Source organism: Macaca fascicularis, chromosome 5, assembly GCF_037993035.2.
Source record: "Macaca fascicularis isolate 582-1 chromosome 5, T2T-MFA8v1.1".
In the NCBI taxonomy this organism is placed as follows: domain Eukaryota; kingdom Metazoa; phylum Chordata; class Mammalia; order Primates; family Cercopithecidae; genus Macaca; species Macaca fascicularis.
The window spans coordinates 150,799,434-150,812,790 of NC_088379.1; the positions used below are offsets into that span (position 1 = coordinate 150,799,434).

General features: G+C 45.2%; 1 protein-coding gene across 32 annotated transcripts in view; it reads right to left on the minus strand.

Moving 5' to 3' along the window:
• ZNF827 (zinc finger protein 827) overlaps positions 1-12,093 on the minus strand; it is a 174,535-nt gene extending 162,442 nt beyond the window's left edge. For all 32 annotated transcript variants that reach the window (XR_010587030.2, XR_012435145.1, XR_012435147.1 and 29 more), the window contains exon 1: positions 11,634-12,093. Coding sequence is in view for 28 of the 32 variants with exons in the window: in XM_074040529.1 (XP_073896630.1) it covers positions 11,634-11,676 (43 nt within the window). In the remaining 4 variants the exon portion in view is untranslated. The remainder of the gene's footprint in view (positions 1-11,633) is intronic.
• Positions 12,094-13,357: the final 1,264 nt, after the last annotated feature.

Sequence of the window (13,357 nt, forward strand, 5' to 3'; positions counted from 1 at the left end):
CGATGTTGCCACCCTTGTTCTGAATTCCATACTTAAATTCTTTTAGCCAACTCTGCTGAAATGTATCCATTTTTCAAATAAAGGCCGAGTTTTAAATATTAATTGTTGATTAACAGTGGTTATCTCTAGGGGTGGAAGTTGGGATAAGGGGACTTTCATACTTTAACATTATTGCATGGGTTTAATTATTTATACTAAGCATGTACTACTTTTGTCATTAAAAGCCAGTATCAATTTTTAAAAATAAATTAATAGTTAATATTTGTGTTTTCTATGGTTCCAGCCTTACGGAGTACGTCCAAGCCATATTTAAGCTTCTCATACTTTTTCTCTTCTTCTGCACATATTTTTTCACCTATCAACAAGTATTTGAGTAGCCATTTGTGCACAGCACTTCTCTCTAACTACGATCTAGTAGCCAACCCAAACCTTACTTCTAGATTGTGAAATTTCTCTCTTTCTATAAATGTCACAAAGCAGCTCACTGTAATTTGATTTCTCAATTTCTTAAGGTCAGATTAAAACCCAGTAAGATATTATTTGAAGTTTGCCTTCCCCTAGAAGGGAGAAATCATATAGCACATTTCAGTAACGTTTCCTGGAGCGTAGGGTCTCCCACACTTTGTTTCCTCCCAAATACAGCTGTGTTTCATGCTCTAGAGAGGACTGTTGGGTTAACAAGTAGGGCCAAACAAGTGCAGATTAGAAAACATCGCCTAATTCTAGGCCATTACGCGAAGGCAGTGCTCTCCATATGGAGCACATAATTCAGGCCTCAGACAGTGTCACTGCATGTGATTCCATTCTACTACCCTCTGCTTAGTCCCTGCTCTCTAGGAGCTCAGAGACAACTGAGCAGAGAAAGAGATGGAAACAAATAATTAAAATTCAGCTTGAAAAGTATTTTCATAAACTTATGAAGTGCTGATCAGAAAACAGAGAGTAGGACCAATAGGGTAGAAGTTAGAAGGAAGATATACATTTGACTTGGTAAGACTGAGATAAACTCAGATCTTAAGTCTTTGAGGAGGGAAATATTATTGGCAGCAGCAGTTTTCATGAATCACGGGACCATCAAGTTCCATCAGCAACTAAAGGGTTCTCCTCCTGTAGCGGAGGGGCTCTAAGCAGTTTACAATGGCCAAAACCATCTCCTTCAGGCTGTGGGATCCCATGTAGACTTCACAGACCTACAGCTGCACTGGGTCTCAAGAGACCATCAAATGGTCCAGCCCTTGGTAGTGCTGACACTGGTGACTACAAGCTAGCTTCTTCCTCTCTCTGGGTCTGTGTCCACTTCTGTCCAATCAGTGGGAGAAGCAGCCCTTCCCTGCCTGCCTCACAGGCAGATGATAAAGGGCTTCATGAAGAATAAAGTGTAATATAAATAGGAGGTTTGGGTAATGTACTGTTTTCCATTTTACATGATGGAGCTACTGAAGCACAGAGATGATGAAGTGACTTGCCCAAGGTCACACAGCCAGTGAAAAACCTTGGTGATGGGACAGTTTAAGGGAGAAGACTGGAGTCTGTGTCTCCTGCCTACTGTAGGTTCCTTCTGTGAGTCTCTCTGGTTTCCAGCCTCGAGGAGTTGCAGTCCATTACCCAGGTCCACAAGCTAATTTTAGGGTTTTAAGAGCCTGAAAAATTACCATCAATAAGCTGACCGGGCTCACCATCGCATGTCTTTATTTTTGGCTGAAATGATAACGTCCCAGAGTGGGAGTGCTGGTTAGTTCAGGGGTCCTCAACTCAGGATTAAGCAAATTAATCACATCACCCAGGGAGCTTTTAAAAAATGTTAATGCTCAAGCTCCACTCTGGGTCAATTCAACTTAAATCTCTGGGGGTGTTCGTATTTTTAAAATACAGGTGATTCTAATACATCTGGTTGAGAGCCACTGGGTTGGCTGATGGTGATCAGAAACTGATGAACACCAATAGTTGTCCTTGACTAATTACATAATACAGTTGAAGCAATCCTCAGTTGACATGAATTCACACCTCAAGTGTGTTAACATGGCCAGCATTTACTGTGCACATACCCTATGCCAGACACAAATCTCAAGTATCCACATGTACAAGCTGACTTAGTCTCAGAGAACCTACGATGGTCTCTCACTTCACAGATGAGAAAAACAGGCAGATAACTGCAGTAACTTGCTAGTGTCATGGCTACAATGTGGTGCTGCCAGGATCTTAATCCCTATACAGCTTCTTGATACTGCCATCAAATGTGCTGTACAACACCTGAGACTCTGATGAATGGAAAGATCAAAGAATGCTGGGGAATGCAGAACAGTTTCTAATCCAAACGCCTACAGGGATCAGGAGGTAAGATACCTGAGGGAGGCGGGCAGGTGTATATGCATATGGGGACATGGTGGCCGAGTGGCAGGAACTGTGGCAGACTGACGAGCACATGCCTGGGGAATGGAGACAGCCGCCACCGACTACAGCAGATTGCTGCCATGTGGGGAGGTGGGCCCAGTGCGAGTGGCTCTTCCAAGTTTTCAAAGGAAGCTGGAAATTTGGATTTTTATAGGAAACCTCCAATTTCCAAAATGTTGTCTCAAGTTTTTAAACAGTATCTGTGTGGGGCAAAACACATTACTATGGCACCAGCTTGTAACCTACGATATGATCTCTCTCTCCCACTGCGCACACATACACACACCCCCATCCTTCATTTAAGATTCATTGCATGTATTCTCTTGATTTGGTTCTCTGTGATTAGAAACAGCAGACCCTGCCTTTCCTTCTTTCTGTGTAAATAAACTATTACCTATATAACATATGGAACACCTAATATAAATTTCCTCTGTGTTATTCTAACCAGTGGGCTGCCTGTTGAACAGAAGAATAAATAAATATTTATGGAACACCTATTCTCTAATTTGAGTCTCACTCTAAGTGTCTAAAGGAGGATTTAGTATCCTCACTTTATAGTAAAATCTGGTTATAATGCATATGATTATTACACAACTTACATACAATTCAGATCATATCATATAAACAGAGAAACTCATTCCTATAGTAAAAGCCTACTATAATATTGTTGGCCTATGAAACAAGTATTAGTCAAGTCCTACAATAATAGCCTTGTAAAAGAATTTTACCATATCATATTATTATTATTACTCACCACTCTAATGCGATGTATTGAGAAAAAAAACCGTAGAAACCACCAAAAAGTTCCAGGTCAGAAATACCTGTAATCTATTCACAATCTAAACAAACTGAAACACCTTTCACATACTTGATAATAAGTAATATTTATTAAGTCCTTTCTATACAGCAGGCACTAATTAGGCATGATTTTGTGTATATGTATAATATTTACATTTGTATACGTATTCAATTAATCCTTCTAATAGCTCTGTGATACAGAAATTATTATCACTATTTAAAGATGAGTAAAGTGGAGGACAGGGAAGATAAGTCATTTGCCCAAGGTCACACAGCTAGTCAGTGGCAAAGCTGGGCTCTGAACCACCTGGCCCCAGAGTCTGTACATTTGACTGCTGTGCTACGAACTTCGAAAGGACATGAGTCCTGTCTCTACTTCAGTTGTGCCATACACAGTAGACAAAGTTAAAAGAGGGCACAGTCACAAATGATACTTTCTCCCTCTCATTACAAAACAACAACAAAAGCTTTTTAAAATACAGGACCAGACCACCTAAGATACTACTAGCACTATGTAACCTTAGAAACATCTATCACCCTCCACAAGCACAGTAGCTGGTTTCAAAAGCTCAGATAAGCAGAGTGCTACTGATCAATCATGTAAAAGATCATTTTTTCCTGGCCTTCTTCAGTCTCCTTTGAAGGCCACCTTCTTCAGCACACTCAAAACAATTCGCCCTGAGATCCACATCTCTCTCTCACTCCTTTTCTTTTTCCCTTCACATCACAATTCTAATGGGGTCTAACCACTTTTCTGACCCATGTAGAAATGACCAAAGAGAAAGATATACAGAGAGAGGTTATTTTGGGGTTTGCTTTTTCAGGCCCTAGCCTCCAAGAAGGTCCATGCATTTCTTCCTTGCTGGTAGAGAAACTTGGTTGAATTAGGATGTTCTTAAAAACAGAAGCAAAGTGTATCTAAACCGTGGTCACTTAAGGACTCCAGAGACAGAACTTCAGTGGTAAAGGCTGTTTTTCATAAGAAGGGAATGGACAGTCGGAAACAATATCCTTTTTAGGCACACTGAATCTGCCGCATTTAATATAACCCTAGGTCAGACTGTGAAAGCAGAGTTGCTAAAGGCCACATTCTGACCTCAGATCGTGGGCGCGTATCACTGTGCATTTTATAAAATTAGCTACAGTGCAGCCTCTCTCTCTGTGTGTGTGTGTGTTTGTGTGTGTGCGTACATGCAGTGAAGCTAACTTTTATAAAATAGACAGCAACATGTACCCATGCCACTTAAGATTAGTATCAAGCCAAACTCTGATTATAATTTATAAAACTACTTTGTAACTACAACAATTCTATCCCAAGGTGGGTCCCTGGGGAATGATAGGCATCATCAGAGAGGCCCCTGCCTCAGCACCTAGTCACACACTATTCTCCAATATCATAAAAAATAACTTACAGAGAGAGGGCAGAAATACAAAACTTGCTCCCAAACACAAGGGAGAAAGCAGCCAGAAACGCCGGCCCATCAAGTACTCTTAGCTATTTCTAAGGTCTGTGCTTCACACATTAGTCTCTTATAAAATATGACAGAAGACATTTTGGCTACCATGAACTGTAAAGTGTTTTGTACACTTAGCCCTAGATGGAATGAATTACTGAGCTACACCTAGCAAACCAGGAGACAGAAGAGAGTACATCAGAAACAGGCACCATCATTTACAATCTATACCTCTAAAATGTGGTTCTAAGAGTACATTAACTAGCCAATATAGCAATGAAATCTGATGGAAAAAAAGCTCACATCCTACCATAACTAGGCCTGGTTGGGATTTTTTTCCAATAAGAGAAAACCTAAAATCTATGCCTTCACCACAAAGCTCATGGTCTTGTAAAATCGTATGCTGGAAATCCTTAACGCCCCCTAAAGCCCTATTCTGTAGGTCATACTCTCATTATCTTGTTCTGCGATCAGTCTGATTAAATTATACAAAATTACTAATACATCACTCAGAATGAAGAGATTAGCTCCAGCCAATTCTGTTTGTTTTTCCTTGTCCTGTCCTAATACTCCAGTGGATATTTAAAAATGAAGAATGGAGGAAGACATGGCAACTTCAAATGGGGACAAAGGCTATATTAACCTAATCTCAGAAATACGCTGTCTTCAGCTTTTACAGATGGCACCGCTGACCAGTCATAGAAACAGTGGTAGCAATGTGGGCTCCACCATCATTTCCCTCTCTCACACCTTGTGCTGCAGTCTCAATGTTGGTGTCCCCCCAAATTCATGTTGAAACTTAATCCCCAATGTGATAGTATTAGAGATGGGTCCTTTGGGAGGTGACTAGATCGTGAGGATAGAGCCCTCAAGAAAGGGATTAGCGCATTTATAAAAGGGGCCCTAGAGAGCTTGTGTGCCCCTCCCACTATAGAAAGACACAGCAAAAAGATACCATCATTGAAGCAGAGACTGAGCCCTCAGCAAACACTGAATCTGCTGGCACCTTGATCTTGGACTTCCCAACTTCCAGAACTGTAGGCAATACATTTCCACTGTTCATAAAATACCCAGTTTAAGATACTTTGTTATAGCAGCCAAACTGTCTGAGACATCTTGTCATCTTTAAGTCCAAAGATACCAATTCGCTTGTAAGTGACCAGGGTTAAAGATAGTGGATGAGAGTTTTTCCCTTTTGTGAAACTAACTTGTCCAGACAGGATCCGAACCCAAACTAACTTGTCCAGACAGGATCTGAACCCAAACTACTGGGATTACTTAAGTAAAACTATTTACCAGCTCAGCGAGGCACCATACATTTTCAATCCAGCCTTTTCTACAAGAACACATTGACATTAATAGAACTCCCTTGTATTTTAAACCAACTTCTGAGCTGAGGAGAAGCCTGCGTCATCACTCTACCAACACACTCTCCCTTAGGTGTGTCCATAGTCTTTGTCCATCTGATTTTACAAGCCTCACAAGATAGAGATTTTCTACACCTCCCTTGGAATTCTCCTAATAGAGGCCATTCAAAGACTCTAAAATCTCAAATGCACAGCAAGCTTTCACACTGGCCGAAAGCTGTCCAATTTATACTTCTCCAGCATGATTTATTAACACTTTGTGCAGCGAGACTTGTCAACTCACACCAGCTGTGTCATCCCCAGAGTGAGACGGCAGCATGCAGGTAAATTAAAAATCAATTTTTTTATTAGAAACTATTTTGAAGCATGAAAAGGAATGTGATTTTGAGTTATCTTCCCTATTTTTACAGGAAAGCTCAGTGATACCCTACTTACTGTATTAGGAATACAGGGAGTTTTTTTAGAGAACAGATAGGCATCAACCTAGACTGCTTCTGGGTACCTTGGAATCATTAGCTCTGGCTGACAGGATCAGTGAACTATTTTGCCACTTCAGACTCAAATTTTTTCCCACATGGTCCCTGCCACAGTTAGTCAGGAGGTACTGCCCGTTCACTGCAAAAATTAATAAAAATAAATAAGGGAAAAGAGTTCAATCTTTCATCCTTTCTCTTTCGTTAGACACAAACACACTGGCAAAATGATAAAAATAAGAACTTCTATTGCTTTTCAGTCATTTTGCTTCCCAATTTTACTAGAAAGCAAGAAAGAATTTTAAAAAGTTTTGTTAATGAAGAACACAATAACCTGATCTGGTCTTGACCCACAACTGAGTAAACAATGAAAATACTGGAATAACAAAATAACTGCTTTATTAACTTTTCCTTTGTGCTGCCCCTCGGGAATAGGCATCAGGCAAATTTCCAATGGGAAATATAATAGGATCTAAACTTGTACACGTTTATGTGTAAGTTGAAGCTAATGAAGAAGTAAGTGATCACCAATGGTAAAAAAAATGATTTACAGATGTAACCAACACAAGAGAACACCCTTCCTCATCCTTTCCATCTTCAGTTTGTGATTCCAAATGTAAAAACGTTCATAAAGTGCCTAGTCCTATGCGTGGTAACAGTCACAGCATCAGTTAGCCACACAGTTACCCGCTCTTCCATTTTCTCAGGCTGACAAACTTTTTAAAGTTATCCAGTTCAGGATTCTGCTAAAGACAAGCAGGTGCTATAGCTCAAAGCGCCTCTTGGATATTTTTTTAAATATAGTATTGGACCTTGTTAATGGAAAGAACTTTTGTAAAAGAGCCATCAACAACAGCAGAATCATACTTAAATCCCAAAATGATAATTACTGCTCTAGGCCAAGAAATAAAAGCTGTATCTTTTGTAATAATTTTTAAAACCACCGCTCAAAACTAGTGTAGGTTTAATACCCTTTGCTTAGGGTCACCTGTAAAAGTTAATACAGGACTTCTTTTGATTTGTAGACAGTAAGATCGCCATTCAACCCTACAGTATAGGCCATCTTTTTCTGCATATGTATGAGGCCCATATAACAAAACAAACACAGATACAAACACACACACTTCAGAGGCCCAGGAGGAAATGGCTGTGTAGAATTTTAAATCAGAAACCCAAGGCTTAGGTTAGTAGTGTCAGGTTAAAGGCTAACCCATCTCCAAAGCTAATTCGGTTCTGAACAGTCCCATGGGTGTCTAGCTGAACAGAAGGAGCTAGGAAACCTTAGCAGGCCAGAGCCCAGACTGGGGAATTGCTGGGACTCTGTGCCAGGGGCTGAGGCTCACCCCAGACTTGGTATCAGATAATACCAAGTGCTAGTCTGGATTTCCAGGACTAATCCAGTCCAGGGTGGAACTTCCAGGTTCCCTGGTGTCTGTGCTGTGTAGTGGGAGGACTGTGGGCTTTGTAGATCCAGACTGTGTCTGGCTGGTATTGTACTTAATATCAGAAAAATAGATCCAACACAGAAAGAGTCTATAAGTAGCAATGCTTTAGGCTGTAGAATCCTTAGAGGGGCGCAGACACAGGGAGAGACCTAAGAGGAAGTGGAAAGCCCTCCTAATTTTCTATAGATTCAGTTTTCCTAAGTTCCTTTTTTTTTTTTTTTTTTTTTTGGTATTCGAATTCTAATTTGCACTTCTTAAATGTGTTTACAGGTTCTACAGATTCTTAAACCAATGTACTAACAGTGGCCATTAACCACTTTTGTATTTACTCAAAAGGGCTCTTTGGCTTCAAAAATAGTTTCCCCCCCCTCATTCCTTCAAGATGTCCCTCCCCCTCCTCCGTTACACACTCCTTTCTTTTAGAGTCAACTTTTAAATCTGCCCCTGTTTAACTTCTTAAAACCCTGGGATGACTTCTAGGAGGAACACTTTAATCCCCAGACTTCCTATATTTTAAGTTGGATACAAAACAGTACTCCAGCAAAAGAGAAATCCTCCTCTCACATATAAACAAACAAACAAACAAGCAAAGTGTCTAGCTTTAAAACTGGGACTTAGAACTACAATTATATTCGACATTAAATACAAATTAACACTAATTTTTCCCAAAGTCAATAATTACCACTTCACACCACTTGCAAGTTTCAAGCCTCACTCAGCACTTAGCAAGCGTTGGGTGACTGTAACTGAACTGCAAAATACACCATTTGCCCAGAAATTGCGAAGTCCAAACGCAAACTGCTTTAAAAACATGTGTAAAACACACTTAGCACAGGCAACACACATCCACAAAACTCCATTCAATTCAAAGGTAAGTGGAAAAGCTCAGAAAATTAAGGCCTCACTTTCAAAACTGCAGGGACTTTTACGGTGTTTCCAAAGGTAATTGCTTCTTACTTCAGTAAAAGTGACTTTATGTGACTGAAAGAGGGAGGTGATTTTTTTTTTTTTTTTAAGTGAGTGGATAACAGGATTCAATCAGACAGCAAAGTAGGAGAACCCACTCTCAAAATACAACTTCATCACCAGGTATCGACGCGCAGGAAAGGCCCACCAGGCACACGAGCTAAAATGGAGCCTGAATTTCCTCTCAGACGCAGAGGGTAGTCGCAGGAGGTCAGGGTCAAGGTCATCAGCAGGGCAGGCTGCAGCTGCCCGACTGCACTGCACACAAGAGGAGGGAAGGCGTTCCATCTCCGTCACAGTCGAAACAGATAAATCCCTTCTCTCCCACCCTCCCTCTAACCCCGGCAACATTTTTTTTTTTTTAAGCAGGGGGAGACGAGAAGAAAGGGAAAATGACCAAATAACCTCACCGCCCTGTTTTCGCACACAAGCTCATCAGCTCCCAAAGTTGCCATCTAAGGGCAAGTTCGCAGAGAACACTGAAGCCCATTTTGTCCGAGCAGGGCAGACCTCCCCTGACCCCCCCAGAATTCCTGCCTCCTCTACCTCCCCCCACACGCCCCCGACAAGAGCCGGGCAGCGCGGCAGTCCGGCCATGTGCACGCACACTCTTCCACCAACTGCTGCGAGTTTTCTGTGAATCGCAGCGCGGAGCCTCCCAACTCGCCCTCCCCGACTCCACCGCCTTCTCCTTCCTCGCACAAAATTTCCCTACACACGCAGCCGCCTGCGAGTGATTTTATGTGCATATATATTACATATGTGATATTATCCTCAGAACCTCTAGCGGGCAGGCGAAGAAAGGACTGCACAGGGGCATTTTCTTTTTTTTTTAAAGGAAGGGGAAAAAAGCAAAACCCAAGCCCTCTGCGTCGACTCCTGCGTACCGGGAAGGGGAAAGAAAGAGGAATGTTTGCTGAGCGGACTGCTTGCAAGTGCCCTTGCTCGCCACTTCGGCTGCGGCCCGGGTGACACGGAGACGCGGGGGCGCCCGGCCCGAGCAGCCCGCGCCCCCCTCCCAGTCCCCTGGGCAGGCACCGCCGCGGATATTTCGCGAGGGGGAGATCGATCGCGCTGCCTGTCTGCAGCGGAAACGCACACGCTCACACACAACCCGAGCCCGAGACACCATAACCTTAACCCTTCCCCCACCCTCCGTGAACTTCAGGTGACCGACCACGTCGGCCTGACACCCGGGCGGGCGGGCGCTCCGGCTCCACTCCCGCCCCCAGCCCGGGTTTTGTAGGATCGGGCTCCGAGCAGCGCCAAACCGCCGGGAGAGGGGAGTAGTGTGGGGGGAGAGAAGAGAAATTGACCCTCCGTCTCCCCCGACCCCTCCCTCCGGCGCCTCCCGCGTCCCCTCCTCCCCGTCACCCCGCCCCACGCCTTCTCCCCTGCCCCCTCTTCCCTGCATTCAAGGAGCCGGGCGGCCCCGGGGGATATTTTTAGTTGCTTCTTTCTCCTTCACTTTTAGCTTTAGCAGCATCTCGGAACACTCAAAGCGGAGAAAGACTGGGGGCTTGGGGGGAGCTGGAGAGGGAGTGGGGGAAAAGTTAAGAGTCGCGCAAAGAGAAGCCGGAGGGAGGGCGGAGAGGGACCGGGGGCGCGGGTGGAGGAGGGGAAGGGGACCGGGCCGTGCCGGCGGGTGTGTGTCTCCAGTTGGCGTGTGTGGCTGCCGCCGGGGAGGGCTGTGATGCACTTTAGTCCTGGACTCTGCTCAGGCTCGCCAAGGAGGGGGTCTGAAAGCCCGAGTCTCGCCCGGCTCCGTCTGCTCCGACTGACCCCGCATTTTATTGCGGCCAGGAGCCCTGCTCCTCCCTCCCCTCGGCTCTGCAGGGACCTCGCGCGCCGCGAGCCGCCCTGCCTCCTGCCTCCGCCTCGGCGCAGCTCCCGCACCCCACATCCGCCCGCCGCTGCCCTGCCTCGCCCCCCGCCCGGCCGCCCCGCGCCCCGGCGCGCCCCCTCGCCCCGGCGCCGCGGGAGCAGCCGCCCGGCGGCGCGTGTGTACCCGTGTGTTTGTGTGCGGTGCCCCTACACCCTCCCCAGGCGCTCCCGCCTCGCCCGCCCCCGACTCCCCTCCTCCGCCGCCGCCTCCTCCACCTCCGCCTCCTCCTGCTCCAGCCGCCGCCGCCGCTGCCGCCGGCGGCTCGGGGGCCGACCAACCCCGGCGCAACCTTTAGCCAGGGACGGACCTCTCCCTGGATCCTGTACCCGGCGGCTGCTGCGCGCCCTCTCCCCGACACCCCCAAACGCCATGTCACGGCCCCCAGCCCTCCGCGCGCCCCGACCCCCGCACCCTCAGGCGCCGGAATCCACAAGGAATTTTTTTTTTAAGATTCCAACCTCTCCCACCTCCCCCCACCAAACCCCCGATAAAACCCCCGGCATCCACACTACTCCCCTCCTCCCTTCTCTTGCCCCCTCCCCCCAGCAACCCGGAGTGAGGAGGGGGAAGGGGAGGGAAAGGGAAAAAAAAGCCCGATCTCAAGGAAAAAAAGAGGGGGGGTGAGAGAAAGAAAGAAAAAGAGAGAGAGAATAGAAAGGGCACGGGGCTGATCATCACCAACATGGCTGCCTCAGCATAGACCTAAACGAGGAGTAACCCGGGCTGTGTCTTTGTCAGTTTCACCTCTGTAACCCTAAACTAATGCAGAAAACAACGGAGGAGGCTGCGGAGGGGAAAGAGGAGAGGGAGGGCGAGAAAATGGCACGAGAGGAGGTGGAGAAGGGATGACTTACGTGAGGGAAGGCGCTTGGGCTGCTCCTGCTTCCTCCTGGGCATTTTCCCCCTTTTCTCACATTCTCCTCCTTGGTTAATGTGAGATCAAATAAACCCCCGTGGGGGCAGAGAGGCAGACACTGGCAGGAGCGGGGAGGTAGTTGGGGGGCGGGCGGGCGGGCAGGGGGAAACCCCTTCTCCGGTGTGTGCAATGGGTTGAAGCTTGTTTCCTGGAGCCAGAAGAGGGGTTTTCTTCTTTTCTTTCCTTTCTTTTTTCCTTTTTTTTTTTTTTTTTTAATTTTTGGTCGTGCACCTGGCTTGTCCCCGAGCGTAATATTCTTCAATGGAAACGGATCTAATAGGTGTGAGTGTGTGTGTGTCCTATGCTCGCGTGTGTGATGGGAGGTATAAATAAATGAGTGCCGGTGCGGCGGTGTCTATGGCCGCGCTCTGTGTCTCCGAGCCCCTAACACTAATGTCGGGATCAAAGGGCAGCGGCGGCGGCAGCACAGCTCACAGCTCGCTCTCTTGCTCTCTCTCTCTTTCTCGCTCTCTCTCCTCTCGCGCTCTCTCTCTCGCTCTCTCTCTGTCACACACACACACTCACACACACACAGAGGCACAGACTGAGGGAAAGAGAGAGCTACACACACACACACACACACACACGCACGCACACACAGAGAGCAAAGAGGAAGGTGCCCCAAGGCTCCCAGGGCGGACTCAGCCTCGGATTTACAACCGCTCTGTCTGGAAAGAATGGGGGGCGCGCGTGCGGGGGTGGGATGGAGTTCTTCACATTTATCCCGCTAGTCACCAAATCTGGGGGGAAAAAAGTTTTTCCCACTCTTTAAACAACGATTAGTTCATTATTTTACTGATTTTTTAAAAGGAAATAAATTTCTCTCTTAACTTTCTTTTGTTTATTAAGCTACATTTTGTTCTGTATGTAATTCTGCAGGCTTTTGTCCCTACCCATCACCTTAAATCTGGAGGTTACTGTCTCCCACACACTCTCGAAAAACATTCCAATAAAACTAATTTTTAAAAAACTGAAAAGACAACATATGGTGAAATCAATAACTTGGTTGACAGTTGACAGAATAAGTGCCCAGTTTTGGAGTGTCCAGTGGAGTTAAAACTGAAAAATGCTCCTAAATGAACATTACAGCTACTTGACAAAGAGAGGAAAATAAGATTAGGTCACCCCTCATGGTTGCTTTAACTGCTACGTGATACTCCTAGAGTGCACACAGCAATCTTTACTTCGGAAATTTACTTTTTCCCCTGCTATATACTGCAGGTATATGAAGTTTACCCTGAACCAATTCCAGTGTGCATTATGAGCCCAATATAGCAGTTTTCATTAACTGATACATACTTTCATTACCTTACAAATCACACATCTTTCTTCAAAGAGAGACATAAAGGAGAAAAATAGAAAAGGACGGGTCTCACTCGAGCACAAAAGGTACTTGGTGAAAGAGGACTGTTCTCTTTGTGACTTGCAGTCATTTGGATAAAAGTTCACTCAGAGGTTGTTAATGATTTAAACTCCAAAACCTGCTACTATAATTGAAGTAAAAATGGTCTGAAGAAGAGTTGTTTCATAAAACTCTCTTTGTAAGAGGAAACTTTGAACTTAGCAGAATACATTATATGTCATGAGTCAGATGTAGCTAAAAAATAAAAAGGTGCATTATTTAACTACATCTTCCCTTTTTAGCTTTTTTAAAACTCTGAC